Genomic DNA, 13,993 nt, shown 5'->3' on the forward strand with positions numbered 1-13,993 from the left:
TTTGACTTGCAGGTTTGACCAAGGCTAAGCATTTTTTTTTTTTTTTCTGCGGAATATTGGCCCTGAGCTAACATCTGTTGCCATTCTTCCTCCTTTTTTCCTTTTTTCTCCCCAAAGTCCCAGTAAATAGTTGTATGTCATACTTGTACATCCTTCTAGTTGCTCTCTGTGGGACGCCGCCTCAGCATGGCTTGATGAGCGGTGTGTAGGTCTGTGCCCAGGATCTGAACCGGCAGACCCCGGGCTGCTGAAGCAGAGCGCTCGAACCCAACCGCTATGCCACCGGTCTGGCCCCTGAGTTTTTTTTTTTTTTTTTTTTTGTGAGGAAGATCAGCCCTGAGCTAACATCTATGCCAATCCTCCTCTTTTTGCTGAGGCAGACCCTCCCTGAGCTAACATCTATTGCCAGTCCTCCTTTTTCTCCCCAAAGCCCCAGTAGATAGGTGTATGTCATAGTTGCACATCCTTCTAGTTGCCGTATGTGGGATGCCGCCTCAGCATGGCCAGACGAGTGGTGCGAAGGTGCGCACCTGGGATCTGAACCCCGGGCCGCCAGTAGCAGAGCGCGCGCACTTAACCGCTAAGCCACAGGGCCGGCCCCCTGAGTATTTTTTTGACGATGGTATTGTATTTGTGATTAGAAAGAGACCATCTGCATTTTGGGGGAGGGGAAAGTTTTCTTTTTGTTTAGATGGACCAGCAGTGTTTTATACCTCTTATTTTCTTACCCCTCCTTCCCCCTCCCCTCCCACTGTCCAACCAGTTTACATTTTAGAAGAAAGTGACAGGCTTGGAGGGGGGCATTTTGTAAAATAGGCAGGGTTCGGAGTGAGTCTTAATTATGAGGGTTACTTTGGTTTTTTTTTTTGACAGTTACAGGGAGATTTGAGTTGAGATTCCACCAGCTGTGTTAACTCTGTTTAATGCAGATGCAACCAAGCATCCCTGTGACTGCACTGAGTAATCCACAATCGTATATCTTGTACAGTGTGATAGTTAAAGTTACTGTGGGTACTTTTAATGTCTAAATTTCCTGATTTGCATTTAAATGAACCATCCTAACATTGTATTAACTTAACCTTGCTGTTAAAAAAAATTGGCATTGAATAGCTTGGTAAGGATATTCTAAAGGTTTGGAGCAGACATATTTTAAGAATGATGTGGCCATTCTGTTGTAAATGAACTTTTAATATCTTTAAAGAAGGTATGTAGCTCTTTGCATGAATGAGGCAGTTTGCCAACAATCAGCCTCCTTGGTTCAGATGGAACTGTGCTTTTATTTTCAGCTTGTTGCTTCTCCATTTCTCTTTCTATCGTAAAGATTGCTAGTCAAACACCTACATCTCTGCCCCTTTCTGAATTTATAGCGAACTTTTGCTTTATAGCCAGGATTGCTATTTATAAGGTAATGAAGACTGAATAACTACAGTTTAACTTTTTATTTAGTTCCACTAAGCATGATCTCTCCTGGAAAAACCTAAGGTTGCTGAAATTCATTAAGGTTGGCTAGCTCTAGTAGGTTTTGTAATGGATCTTGTGAAGGAGTGCTCTGTAACTTAATTGGAAAACTAGAAACTGCCAAGAGTTTAAAAGTTATTTGTTTAGCTACTCTAAACAATACCATTAATTGTGGAGAAGCGGAAGATATGACTAAGATCAAGCAAGAGCTTTGTCTTGGTAGGCTTGTAAATATTTTAAAATCAAGTTGCATAAATTCAGTTCAACTAATACTGTGTCTGTTCTGCATAAGGCACCTTGCCAGCAGCTTAAGGGATATAAGGAAGCATAAACGTAGTTATCATCCTTAACATGTAGCTAGGAAGACCACAGGCTAAAACCTGGGAAAAATTAATTACATTTAATAAAACAATTCAGGGGTTATTCAGAAATAATAATAAATGAAAGGAATACTTGAATTGCAGAGCTGGAGGGACTTGGAGCTTAGAATTCAACCCCTTTCATTTTATAGATGAGGATCTATAATTGAGGATCCAGAAAGGTGAAGTGGCTTTCCCAAGGTCAGAGAATAAGTTAGTGACAAAGCTGGTTACCAGAAGCCATGTTCTTTCCAGAGAACATATTCTCATTAGATCTTAAACGCTCTACTTCTACTTTTTGAAATCCTTTTAAGGTTGGGGTCACCAAAAGCATAACTTGGCTCCCCAGTATAGTTTAATAATATTTGGTGTCATTCTTGGCAGGGCCTTTGATTAAAGATGCCGCACAAGGCAGTCTGCTTCCATCATGGTTATTGAAAGACTTGAAAACACACTGAATGGGTTCTCAATTTTCGAGTGTCAGTATATTTCAAGTTTCTCCATGTAAGTGAGTGATTGAGTCCTTTGCCTTAACACCTTTAAGCCGGAGCCTGCGTCTGGTGAATTTTTATGGAAGAGGCTGGAGACCTCCTCAGAGACATTACTTAAGAGGATATGGAGTTCTGGAATGTAGAACTGGAAGGGACTTTAGGGGAGAATCTTGTTCAGTGGTTGCAAAATGGTGACTAAAAGGGCAAATATAGTACCCACACACATTACGTTCAAGTTAGGAGATTTCGTATAAAAGTCTGCATCTCTGGATCTCTTCAAAAATTGATGATCTGATAACCCAACTTCTGCATGATAAAGATTGCCTGGAGCTGATGGAAAGTTGAGCGAGCACCTGCTTTCCCAAGATTTACCAGTCCTGACCCCTTCTGGTGGTCTTCCCAGACTTGGAGAGGTCAGGTGTCATTTGCAATTCATTATTGTGCTCACACATTCTGCCTTTTTTTTGAGTTAAGAAGAAACTGAGATTATTTTGTACTTCAAAGTATCAAAATCAGGAAAACAGAAGACCAAGAAGGCTGTTTTTTGGAGAACTGTTTGTTTGTTTGCAGGGGAAGAGTTGCCCTAAGCTAACATCTGTTGCCAATCTTCCTCCCTTTTTTCTTGCTTTTTTCCCCATCCCCCAAAGCCCCAGTACCTAGTTGTGTATAGTTGTAAGTTCTTCTGTTTGAGCTGCCACCACAGCATGGCTACTGACAGATGAGTGGTGTGGTTCCATGCTTGGGACACGAACCGGGGCCACCGAAGCGGAGCATCCTGAACTTGAACCGCTAGGCCATCAAGCCTGGTTTGAGCACTTTTTTTATTATCAACATGTATAAGTCTTCAGGAGACTCTTGTTCTTTCTCTAAGGAAAACGTAGTTTTTCTCCAAGTTGTCAGAAGCCTTTTTTTTTCCCCCTGACTGGCTCACCTTGGGCAGCTTCCTCCCTTTTTGAAGTATTGCCAAACAGCCTTCCTTCTCCTCCGCAGCTTACCTGTGGCCTGAGACTCTGTCTCTGAAATCAAGACTCTCATCCTTGTCCTCAGTTTTGCTCATGAAGGAAAAGGGGGCCCGAGCTGTGGATTCTAAAGCAATAGGAATGCATGTGTGTGCTGTTTGGACCTTGATTTGCTGGTTTTCAAAAGTTACCAAGTCCTCAGGTCTAGCCCCTTTCCCCAGGCAGTGATTGTCCTTCCCTGGGCTGCTTCCTTTCAAAAAGACTTTTTATTTCAAGAAAAAATGGAAGAGTGTATTTCTTTGGGAAAGCGAATATGTTGTACTTGTTTAATAATTAAAACGCAGATGTGACCACATGTCCACTTGCAGGTAGCTTCACTCTTGGCTCCCTCCTTCTGCAACCCTTGAAAGATTTTCTGTTTTATTTGTATTGACGTATTGACTATGGAATGCTAGGATACAGGAATGCAGGATCCATGGAGCAAATCATTCCTTCTGAAACATCTTATCTGTGACATTTGATGACATTTGCTTGAGCTCTTGTCAGCCCTTTAGCAATCTAGAGCACTTTATCTCTTAAGGTTTACTGACTTGGGCTGGTTGGTTTAGTGGACAAATAACCTTTAAAAACCAAAGTATAGGCCTGATATAATATGAATGTAGAGAGCAAATTTGCCCACTTGCAGTGGAACAAATTCCCTAGAAACTGGCATTCTGTGTTACCAGATTAAGCAAATCCAAATTCTTTTTTGGCACCCCATCGCCAGTGCTTCTAGAATTTTTTGAAGCTTAGATGTCTTTGTGAAATGTTAGATGATGCCTGCACTACTATTTTCAGCAATATCTAAAGGGGTCTACCTATTTGTGCCTCAAGTATGCATTTATGGGAGAGGGTACAAAGATATTTTTATATTAAAGTTGTCAAGAGTGGGCTAGTCACAGACGTGCAGTACTACCTTGTCCTGGTCGTCATTTTAATATAGAATTTAGGTGTTTGATGTTGTTTTCTATAGAAACTCTAGAACTGTGCTGATAAGGTATTCACTAGTGAATATTTAACATTAATTAAAATGAAATAAAGTTAAAAAATCATTACCCACATTTCTTTTTTTTTTTAAAGATTTTATTTATTTATTTTCCTCCCAAAGCCCCAGTAGATAATTGCATGTCATAGCTGCACATCCTTCTAGTTGCTGTATGTGGGACGCGGCCTCAGCATGGCCAGAGAAGCGGTGCGTCGGTGCGCGCCCGGGATTCAAACCCAGGCCGCCAGCAGCGGAGCGCGTGCACTGCTAAGCCACGGGGCCTGCGCATTACCCACATTTCAAGACATCTCTCTCCCTCTCCCTCTCCTCTCCATGTCCTTCTCCTCTCCCCTGCTTCTCTCCCTCTATCCTTCTCTTTCTCCTCTTATGTTCTCTTTCTTCTTCCCCTTCCCTTTTTACTCCTCCCTTTTCCTCTCTCCTTCTACCCCACCTTTCTTCATCTCTTCTCCCTTCCTAACTCTCTTCTTCCCTCCATTTCTGTCTCTTCCTTGTCTTTTTCCTCCCTCCCTCCCTCCCACTCTCCATTCCTCTTTTTCTATACATATACTTAATGCATTATTTTTTCCTGAACCATATGAGAATAAGTTGCAGACATCATGCCCATTACGTGTAACGAGGACATAACTACAATATAATGATGAAAGTTTGAAAATTTAACATGGATACAATACTGTTATCTCATTCAGAATCCATATTCAGATTTTATCAATTGTCAATTTTTTTTCCTCCCGGTACAATTTCAGTCCAGAATTATTGCATTTAGTTCTCATGGCTTTTTAGCCTCCTTTAATCTGGAAGGATTTCTCAGTCTATCTTTGTTTTTCCTACCTTGACATTTTAATTTTTTTTATTTATATATATATATATATTATATATATTTTTTTTGTGAGGAAGATCAGCCCTGAGCTAACATCTGCCAATCCTCCTCTTTTTGCTGAGGAAGACTGGCCCTGGGCTAACATCCGTGCCCATCTTCCTCCACTGTACATGGGACGCCACCACAGCATGGCTTGCCAAGCGGTGCATTGGTGTGCGACCGGGATCCGACCTGATGAATCCTGGGCTGGCGCAGCGGAGTGCGCACACTTAACCGTTTGCACCATTGGGCTGGCCCCTACCTTGCCATTTTGGAAGACTATAGCCAGTTATTTTGTAGAATATCCCTCACTTTGAGTTTGTCTAATGTTTCCGCATGACTAGATTGAGGTTATGTAATTTTGGTAGGAAATGCCACAGAAAGTGATGTTGTATCCTTCTCAGTGCATCATATCAGGGGGTACATGATGTCAATTTGTCCTGTTGTTGGGGGTGTTAATTTTGATCACTTGGTTAAGGTGGTGTCTGCCAGGTTCTCTACTGTAAAGTTACTATATTCCCTGCCCCCCCCGCCTTTGTAATCAATAAATAATCTGTTGGGAGTTACCATGAGACTCTGTAAATATTTAGTTTCTTAGTAAACTTTTACCCACTTGGTTTAGCATTCTTTGATAATTCTTGCCTGAATCAATTATTATGATGGTTCCTAAATGGTGATTTTCTTAAATACGTTATTCTTTCTACTTTATTAGTTGGTTTCTTATGGTATGGAAGAACTGTTCCTTCTCGTTTATTCATATTAGCATGGACTCATGGATTCTCATTTTATTCAGTTGATCATAATCTTTTTTATTTAATTTAATCTTCACAAGAGCCCTCTTAAGGTAATGATAGTGTTATTTTATAAGTGAGGAAACAAGTTCAAAGTGGTTAAGTGATGATCAAGCATGCCTTTTGATTGTACTGTCCTTCCTACATCTTGTAAAATAAAGATTCTTTTTTAATTACAAAAATAACTTTTTTTAAATACCTGTGTAATTTTATAATATTAGAAAATACAGTTAAGCAAAAAGAATGTTAAAACCATCCCCAAGTCTTAGAGATAACATCATTGTTAATATTTTGGTTTATACATCCAGATATCTTCCCCCACCCCTGCAGTTACACTTCATATTGTTTTGAAATCCCTTTTCCATCTTTAGTAGTATTTATTTTGAACATTTTCTCATAAACTTCTACATTCTCCCCATTTTTTAATTTAATTTAATTTTTATTTTTTTAAATGATTTTATTTTTGCCCAGATAAGATTTCCTTTTTTTTTTTAAATTTTTTTTAAATTTATTTATTTTTCCCCCAAAGCCCCAGTAGATAGTTGTATGTCATAGCTGCACATCCTTCTAGTTGCTGTATGTGGGACGCGGCCTCAGCATGGCCAGAGAAGCGGTGAGTCGGTGCACACCCAGGATCTGAACCTGGGCCGCCAGCAGCGGAGCGCGCACACTTAACCGCTAAGCCACGGGGCCGGCCCTTCCCCATTTTTTTAAATGAGGAATTTCAGGTATACAAAGAAGCTAAAAGAATAAATCTGTGAGAGGCTGGCCCTGTGGCCTAGTGGTTAGGTTCGGCATGCTCTGCTTCAGCAGCCCAGGTTCGGTTCCTGGGTGCGGACCTGCACCATTCATTGGTGGCCATGCTGTGGCGGCAACTTACATACAAAATAGAGGAAGATTGGCACAGATGTTAGCTCAGGGCCAATCTTCCTCAAGCAAAAAGAGGAAGACTGGCAACAAATGGCAGCTCAGGGCCAATCTTCCTGAGCAAAAAAACAAAAAAAAAAAAGGAAAAGAATAAATCTATGAACACCCACTCACATGACCTCCACCTAGACTTAACAGTTATGAGTATTTTTTCATAATTCCTTGATCTCTCTATGTATATATTTTTACTTTTGCTGAACCATTTGAAAATTGTAGACATCTTGACATTTCACCCCTAAATATTTCAGCAGGTATCTCCTAAAAATAGTCATTTTTCTATGTAGCCACAATTTCATTATCACATCTATGAAATTGAGTGGTAATTCCATAATATCATCTAATATTTAATAAATATTAAAAATTTACCAATTTTCCTACAAATGTCTTAATAGCTGTTTCAGACCGAGGTCCAAAGGAGGTACACATGTTGCATTGAGTCTTATATCTCCTGAGTCTTAGTCTAGAGTAGTCCTCCCACCTCCTTCCCCCAAATATTGACTTTCTAAAGAGTTAAGCCCTCATTGTCTTATAGAATGCCCTACATACTGGATTTGTCTGTTTCTTCATGGTGTTGCTTAACACGCTTTTGTATCTTCTATAAACTTCTACTTCCTATAAACTTAAAATTCAGTCTAAATTAGGGTTTCTTAACTTGCAGTGAATTTGCATGGGAAAAATTTTGTCTTTGTTTTCACGATTAAGAGGAATTTAGCATTTCTTTCCATTAATACAGACAACAAAACAAAAGTTTTTAGTTAAACCAGTAGGTCACCAGTAGGAATCTCACTTCTTTTTGTATCTGCAATAATTATAATTGATATCTTGAAAAGATATACATGTTCTTTATCAGACTTTTTACCAGATCTTATTTAATATGTTAATAAAGAAGCACATATATTACTATATCATACATTTTGTTTGTGAAGTACAGTGGTCCTTCCTTATCTGCAATTTTGCTTTCTGTGGTTTCACTTACCTGCAATCAGTGGATGTCTGAAAATATTAAATGGAAAATTCCAGAAATAAACAATTCATAAGTTTTAAATTGTGCACCGTTCTGAGTAGCATGATGAAATCTCTCGCGCCCTCCTGACCCATCCTGATCTGTCCTGCCTGGGGTGTGAATCATCTCTTTGTCCAGTGTAACCATGTTGTATATGCTACCTGCCCATTAGTCACTTAGTAACCATCTTGGTTATCAGATTGATTGTTGGTTATCAGATTGACTGTCTGGTATCACAGTGCTTGTTTTCAAGTAACCCTTCTTTTATTTTATTACGGCTCCAAAGTGCAAAAGTAGTGATGCTGGCAATTTGGATATGCCAAAGAGAAGCCACAAAGTGCTTCCTTTAAGTGAAAAGGTGAAAGTTCTAGACTTAATAAGGAAAGAAAAAAATTCATTCTGACGTTGCTAAGATCTACGGTAACTTTTATCACAGTATATTGTTATAGTTGTTCTATTTTATTATTAGTTTTGTTGTTAATCTCTTACTGTGCCTAGTTTATAAATTAAGCTTTATCATAGGTATGTATGTATAGTGCTATCTGTGGTTTCAGTCATCCACTAGGGGCCTTGGAACATATCACCTGTGGATAAGGAGGGACTACTGTATTTTTGATAACTAAATTTCAATATATGTTTGTTCTTTGTAATCTTTTGAATTGTATTTCATGCATTTGAAAAAAACATTCCGAGAAAGGGTCTATAGCTGCACTGTCCAGTACAGAAGCCCCTAACCACATGTGGCTGTTGAGCACTTGAGATGTGGTTTGTCTGAATTTAAATGTGCCCTAAGTGTAAAATATCCCAGATTTTGAACACTTATTCTTATGTAAAATATCTCCAATAATTTAAAGAATAGTGATTACATAATGAAATGATAATATTTTGGATATATTGTGTTAAATAAAATATATTATTGAAATTAATTCCATCAGTTTCCTTTTTCCATTTTCCATGTGACTACTAGAAAATTTTAAATTACATATATAGTTCACGTTATATTTCTGTTGGACAATGCTGGTCTATAGGCTTTACTAGACAACCAAAGGGATCCATGGCATTGAAAAAGGTTTAGAATCCCTATGTAGAGGCTTCATTAGACTCAGGTTAAACATTTAATTGTGCTGTTGCACAACTAACTTTGCTCAGTTTATAGTAACACTGAGGCTCTTGAAAAAGATTTAAAACTTTTTTTCATCAAGGATACTTTATATGGTAATTTAGGGTACTTCATATTTTATAAGGTTAGGAGGCATACAATATCAGGTGTTTAATTATTAGCAATACCTAAGTTTAGTTATTTAAGGAGGTGACCATTAGATCTCAACATTGTAAAGGTATATCTTGCCCCCTTTGTAATTAGTAACCTGTCAGGTGATACTTTGGCACGTTACAAATTTCCTGTTCCCCAGTAGCCTTTCACCTAATAGTAACATCCATTGATAATCCTTGCCTGATTCAGTTATTTCACTGGGGTTTGCAAAATGGTCGTTTTCTAATTCTATTCTACATTCTTGGTAAAGAAATTTCCTCCCCACCCACTTTCTTTTCTTCTGAAGATCCCTATGGTCATAGGATATTTATCTATCTATGTTATAGGCAGTTACAGTCATCATTCTGCTTGATGCTCAACATTGTAAATTTGGCCAATGGAGCCCCTGGTTCCTGTGTCTTTTTGATATGATCTTGTTAGTCTTTGCGCCTTTCCTTGCTTTTTGTACAATGAGGGATATCTCAAACGTGGAATAAAGCCACCCCCTCTTTTTTTTTGGAGCCCTGGTTCCTTTTAATGGGAAATGGTATTTAATAGAAATACCTGGTCAGTGAGAACACTGTTTTTTGTTTTTTCTGAATTTTGACAACATTGTTTTTTAAGAGCAGCACAGTATCCCATTGTGTGGTTGGTTGTGTGATTTATTTATTCAGCGATCTGTTGTCTGAAATTTAGGTAGTTTTCAGTTTTTAATGATTGTATACCGTGCTGTTGAGAACATCATTGTATCCAAGTTTTTACATGCACCTTCATTTTTTCTTTAGAATAAAATTCTAGAAGTAGAATTTCTAGATCATAAGAATGCACCCTTTTAAGGTTTTAAATTTCTATCAACAGTTTGTTGTCTGGAAAGTTAATATTAGTGTTTACCTCAACTATATATCTCTCCTGTTTTTCTTTTATTCTTTAATCTTAAAGGCGTTACTTTTAGAAGCAAACACTAACTTGCTTGGTATTTTTGTTGAAGTCTTTTCCCCTAGTCTTAAAGCCTCTATCTAATGGAATTTACCCTGACACTAATACAATGATATTTGACTAAATGTGACGTGAAATTTCTTCTGGCTCTGAGTGATAATAGCTGTAGGTACAGAGGGCAGCAGACTCAAGCATTATGTTTTAATAGAGTAAGACAAGATGTTCTCTAAGAATCCATCAAAAAATGAAGTGAGGCATACCCTTAGATAATACTGTGCTGTAAATGTTGTAGAGTAAGAAAAATCAGAGTTTTCTATATTAGCCTTCACTCACTTTAGCTTTTCATCCTGCTTTTAAGTCTATGTGGAGAAACTGAAAGTAGAAACGTCTTGGTGCCAGAGAAGCCCAAAGGGAAAAGCTCTGTGAGTTTGGGAATGCCTCCTTGTAATATCCCTAATGTTTGTAAACTTGAAATCTTAAGTGTAAGAGGCTGTATGATTTACTGGGCCCTCATATGCAGGCTAGTAAGAATTTTTTTTTTGATTTGTGGTGAATGTAGCTTTCCTGATATAAAAGTCTTTAAGTTGGAGAAGATTTGTTATATATTTCATATTTGTGTTTGATGTTTGCCTGACTTTGGCTTTTTGTTTCTCTTTCAGAAATGACTGCTGTCCACGCAGGCAACATAAACTTCAAGTGGGACCCCAAAAGTCTAGAAATCAGGACTCTGGCAGTTGAAAAACTGTTGGAGCCTCTTGTTACACAGGTAAGAATCTGAAAACAAATACATAGTTGTTGTAATGGTTCCATAACAGTAGGCCTGGGTAACAAACGCCAAGCAAGGTTATTTAGTTCAAAGCCTTAATTTGAGTGGTTGAGTTTAGGTTGATAGTACTTAGATGGTTTGGCTCCACTGCTAGTTAAATATTGATGCATGGGTTCATTTAACCCTTTAGAAACATAGTTGCTGCAATTTATTTCAGTCTTATTGGCATTAATAGGGGCTAGTGTTATATACTGCAACTTTCCAAATGTTTGCACTTTGCAGACATTTTCTTGGCATCACTCTTTTCTTGGAAGTTATATCCGAGACAGATGGGATACGGAGCCTTGACTGTTAAGTCTCTTCGCCCTGCTTAACACACCTTTTATTGTCTAGGATCATTTAGCAGGTAATTGAATTTGAAGGTGTAGCTTTGGTATGTTCTGTTACAAATACAAATATCATAATGTGATGACATTTCATTAACTGTTAGCAACTAGCTATGCATTTTTAGTGTTTTGTCAGTTTACTAGTATCATGTGTATGTGTGAGAGAGAGAAATGAGATGTAGTGGCATGTGCTCTATTTCTAAAAAACTCCATTCCAACTCAGAAACTAGTATCATAAATAGTATATATATACACATACATACATACATATATGTTTTAAAGATATATATGTAGATGTGTGTGGTAAGACTCAGGAATATTTACTTTCTTGGAGCCTATCTCCTACAGCTCTCAGTAGGTCTTTTGTGTGGAAAATTACACCAATAATAAATCTTTAGTTTTTCTTTCTTTTTTTGTTTTTTTGTGAGGAAGATCAGCCCTGAGCTAACATCCATGCTATCCTCCTCTTTTCGCTGACGAAGACCGGCTCTGAGCTAACATCTATTGCCAATCCTCCTCCTTGTTTTTTTTTTCCCCAAAGCCCCAGTAGATAGTTGTATGTCATAGTTGCACATCCTTCTAGTTGCTGTATGTGGGACACGGCCTCAGCATGGCCAGAGAAGCGGTGCGTTGGTGCGTGCCCGGGATCCGAACCCAGGCCACCAGTAGTGGAGCACGCACACTTAACCGCTAAGCCACAGGGCCGGCCCTTTAGTTTTTCAACTTACAGATCATCTGATATTATATGTATTAATGATGGTTATGTTCTGGGACTTAAAACACCATCACAGTAGGCTACTTTGGGTAGTTGTTCCTTTCTTTCTTAAGGGCCTTTATTAATTAATTGCTGAGATTTCTGTGAATGAACTGTGAAAAGATTTCCAAGCAAATTATCTTAAAACATTTTGCACATATTGAAAACAATGGAAAAATGTGACCTCCCGGTAAAGCTAAGTTCATTGTTAACCTCTTTCTGGAACTTCTTAATGACATACAGTAGAGATGTCTAACTTGTTTCTAATCCATTTTAATTTGTAAAATGGAACTAAAAACCTAATGATCATGTTTGAGGAATTAAATATTATGTTTCTTACACATTGAGATAGCTGAATTATTTTGGAAACCAAATAGAGTTTCATTGCTGTATGTCTTAAATATGGAGAAAATTATATGTTATTTGTTAATGCTTAGTGGAATCTCATAAATATGATGTTTCTTTTTGTTATGAATAATTTATTCTTTCTTTAAAAATATTAATCTTTCTGTTATTTTCATTTTAATTGACTGCAGTTTAATTTTCAAAAATGAAACTTTTAGGTTACAACTCTGGTAAACACCAATAGTAAGGGGCCCTCTAATAAGAAGAGAGGTCGTTCTAAGAAGGCTCATGTTTTGGCTGCATCTGTTGAACAAGCAACTGAGAATTTCTTGGAGAAGGGGGATAAAATTGCAAAGGAGAATCAGTTTCTCAAGGAGGAGCTTGTGGCTGCTGTAGAAGATGTTCGAAAACAAGGTAGGTCAATATTGCTTTTATATAGAGAGAAGCAGGCCTTTCTAGAAAATTAATCCATGAAGGTGACTCTTTGTGGTCAGTATTCTCATTCTTATGCTTGTCAGTTGCTCAGTAACTTAGTCAGTTATTGGAGATGTATTAAGTTGTAGTGGCTTAAGTTTTAATCAGGAGAGATGGTAACAAAGGAACATCTATTTTGGAGAACATCTACTTCTCTTGGGTGTTGCAAGTAATGTTGAGTCTTAGAAATGTAACACAATTTGCTTGAAAATAAATAGGGCAGAAGTTTACTTTTCATCCTATGTAATACCTTTTTTTTAGTTCGTGCTGAAGATAGAGGGGTGATAAAATGGAAAAATGTCCAACCATTCTGAAAATACCCTAGAAATTGCTGCATTCTGTCAGACTGGTATGTTAAATCAGCTATGCATATTTGCACTGGTTTGGGTTTGAAATAGATTAAATCTGGACTTAAAAGGAGTCAGGTTTGGGAAACTCAGAGTTGATAAAAAGTGAAATTGTGGGGCCGGCCTGGTGGCGCAAGCGGTTAAGTGCACGCGCTCCGCTGCAGCGGCCCGGGGTTCGCGCGGTTCGGATCCCGGGCGCGCACGGCGCACTGCTTGGCAAGCCATGCTGTGGCGGTATCCCATGTAAAGTGGAGGAAGATGGACACGGATGTTAGCCCAGGGCCAGTCTTCCTCAGCAGAAAAAGAGGAGGATTGGCAGATGTTAGCACAGGGCTGGTCTCCTCACAAAAAAAAAAGTGAAATTGTAACCCACAGCTTACCAGTAGTTACTATTAGAAAAACAGTCATCACTATGATGCTACAAGTATGATAAGAGGACTTTAAATCTGGAAGATTAACTTCTTGAAACCTGTAGTTTTGTGTTAAACTTCTGGCCTAGCAGGAGGACTTCAACAAAGACATAGGTTTTTGTAGGGCCATTGGATACCAGCTAAGATGAACTGAGCCCATACTCTGTGCAAGTGCTTTCTTTTTCTGGTTTTTGGGAGAACCTCAGTAGATCTCTGATGGCTGACAGCGATGTGCATAGTTTATTGGAGTCTTACGTCAAATTCATCCCTGTGACAGTATCCAAAAAGGGGCCGTGCATTAAATGGAAATACTATCTCCAGTTGTTCTGAATTTTAACCTAAAAGCTTTGAATGGCAAATATTCTTTTCAATTTTCAGGCTGAAGATAAATATTTCTAATACTGCAAATAATGACATTATTTAAATTTTATAAT

The 13,993-nt window shown here is 38.2% G+C and overlaps 1 protein-coding gene across 3 annotated transcripts in view; it reads left to right on the forward strand.

Annotated features, from left to right (window-relative positions):
- The window catches only part of CTNNA1 (catenin alpha 1), a 316,163-nt gene that overhangs the window by 149,990 nt on the left and 152,180 nt on the right, over positions 1-13,993 (forward strand). For all 3 annotated transcript variants that reach the window (XM_058541329.1, XM_058541339.1, XM_058541348.1), the window contains exons 2-3: positions 10,737-10,843; positions 12,547-12,742. In XM_058541329.1, coding sequence (XP_058397312.1) covers positions 10,739-10,843; positions 12,547-12,742 — 301 coding nt within the window. In that variant the 5' untranslated portion in view covers positions 10,737-10,738. The remainder of the gene's footprint in view (positions 1-10,736; positions 10,844-12,546; positions 12,743-13,993) is intronic.

Source organism: Diceros bicornis, chromosome 1 (assembly GCF_020826845.1).
Source record: "Diceros bicornis minor isolate mBicDic1 chromosome 1, mDicBic1.mat.cur, whole genome shotgun sequence".
Classification (NCBI taxonomy): Eukaryota; Metazoa; Chordata; class Mammalia; order Perissodactyla; family Rhinocerotidae; genus Diceros; species Diceros bicornis.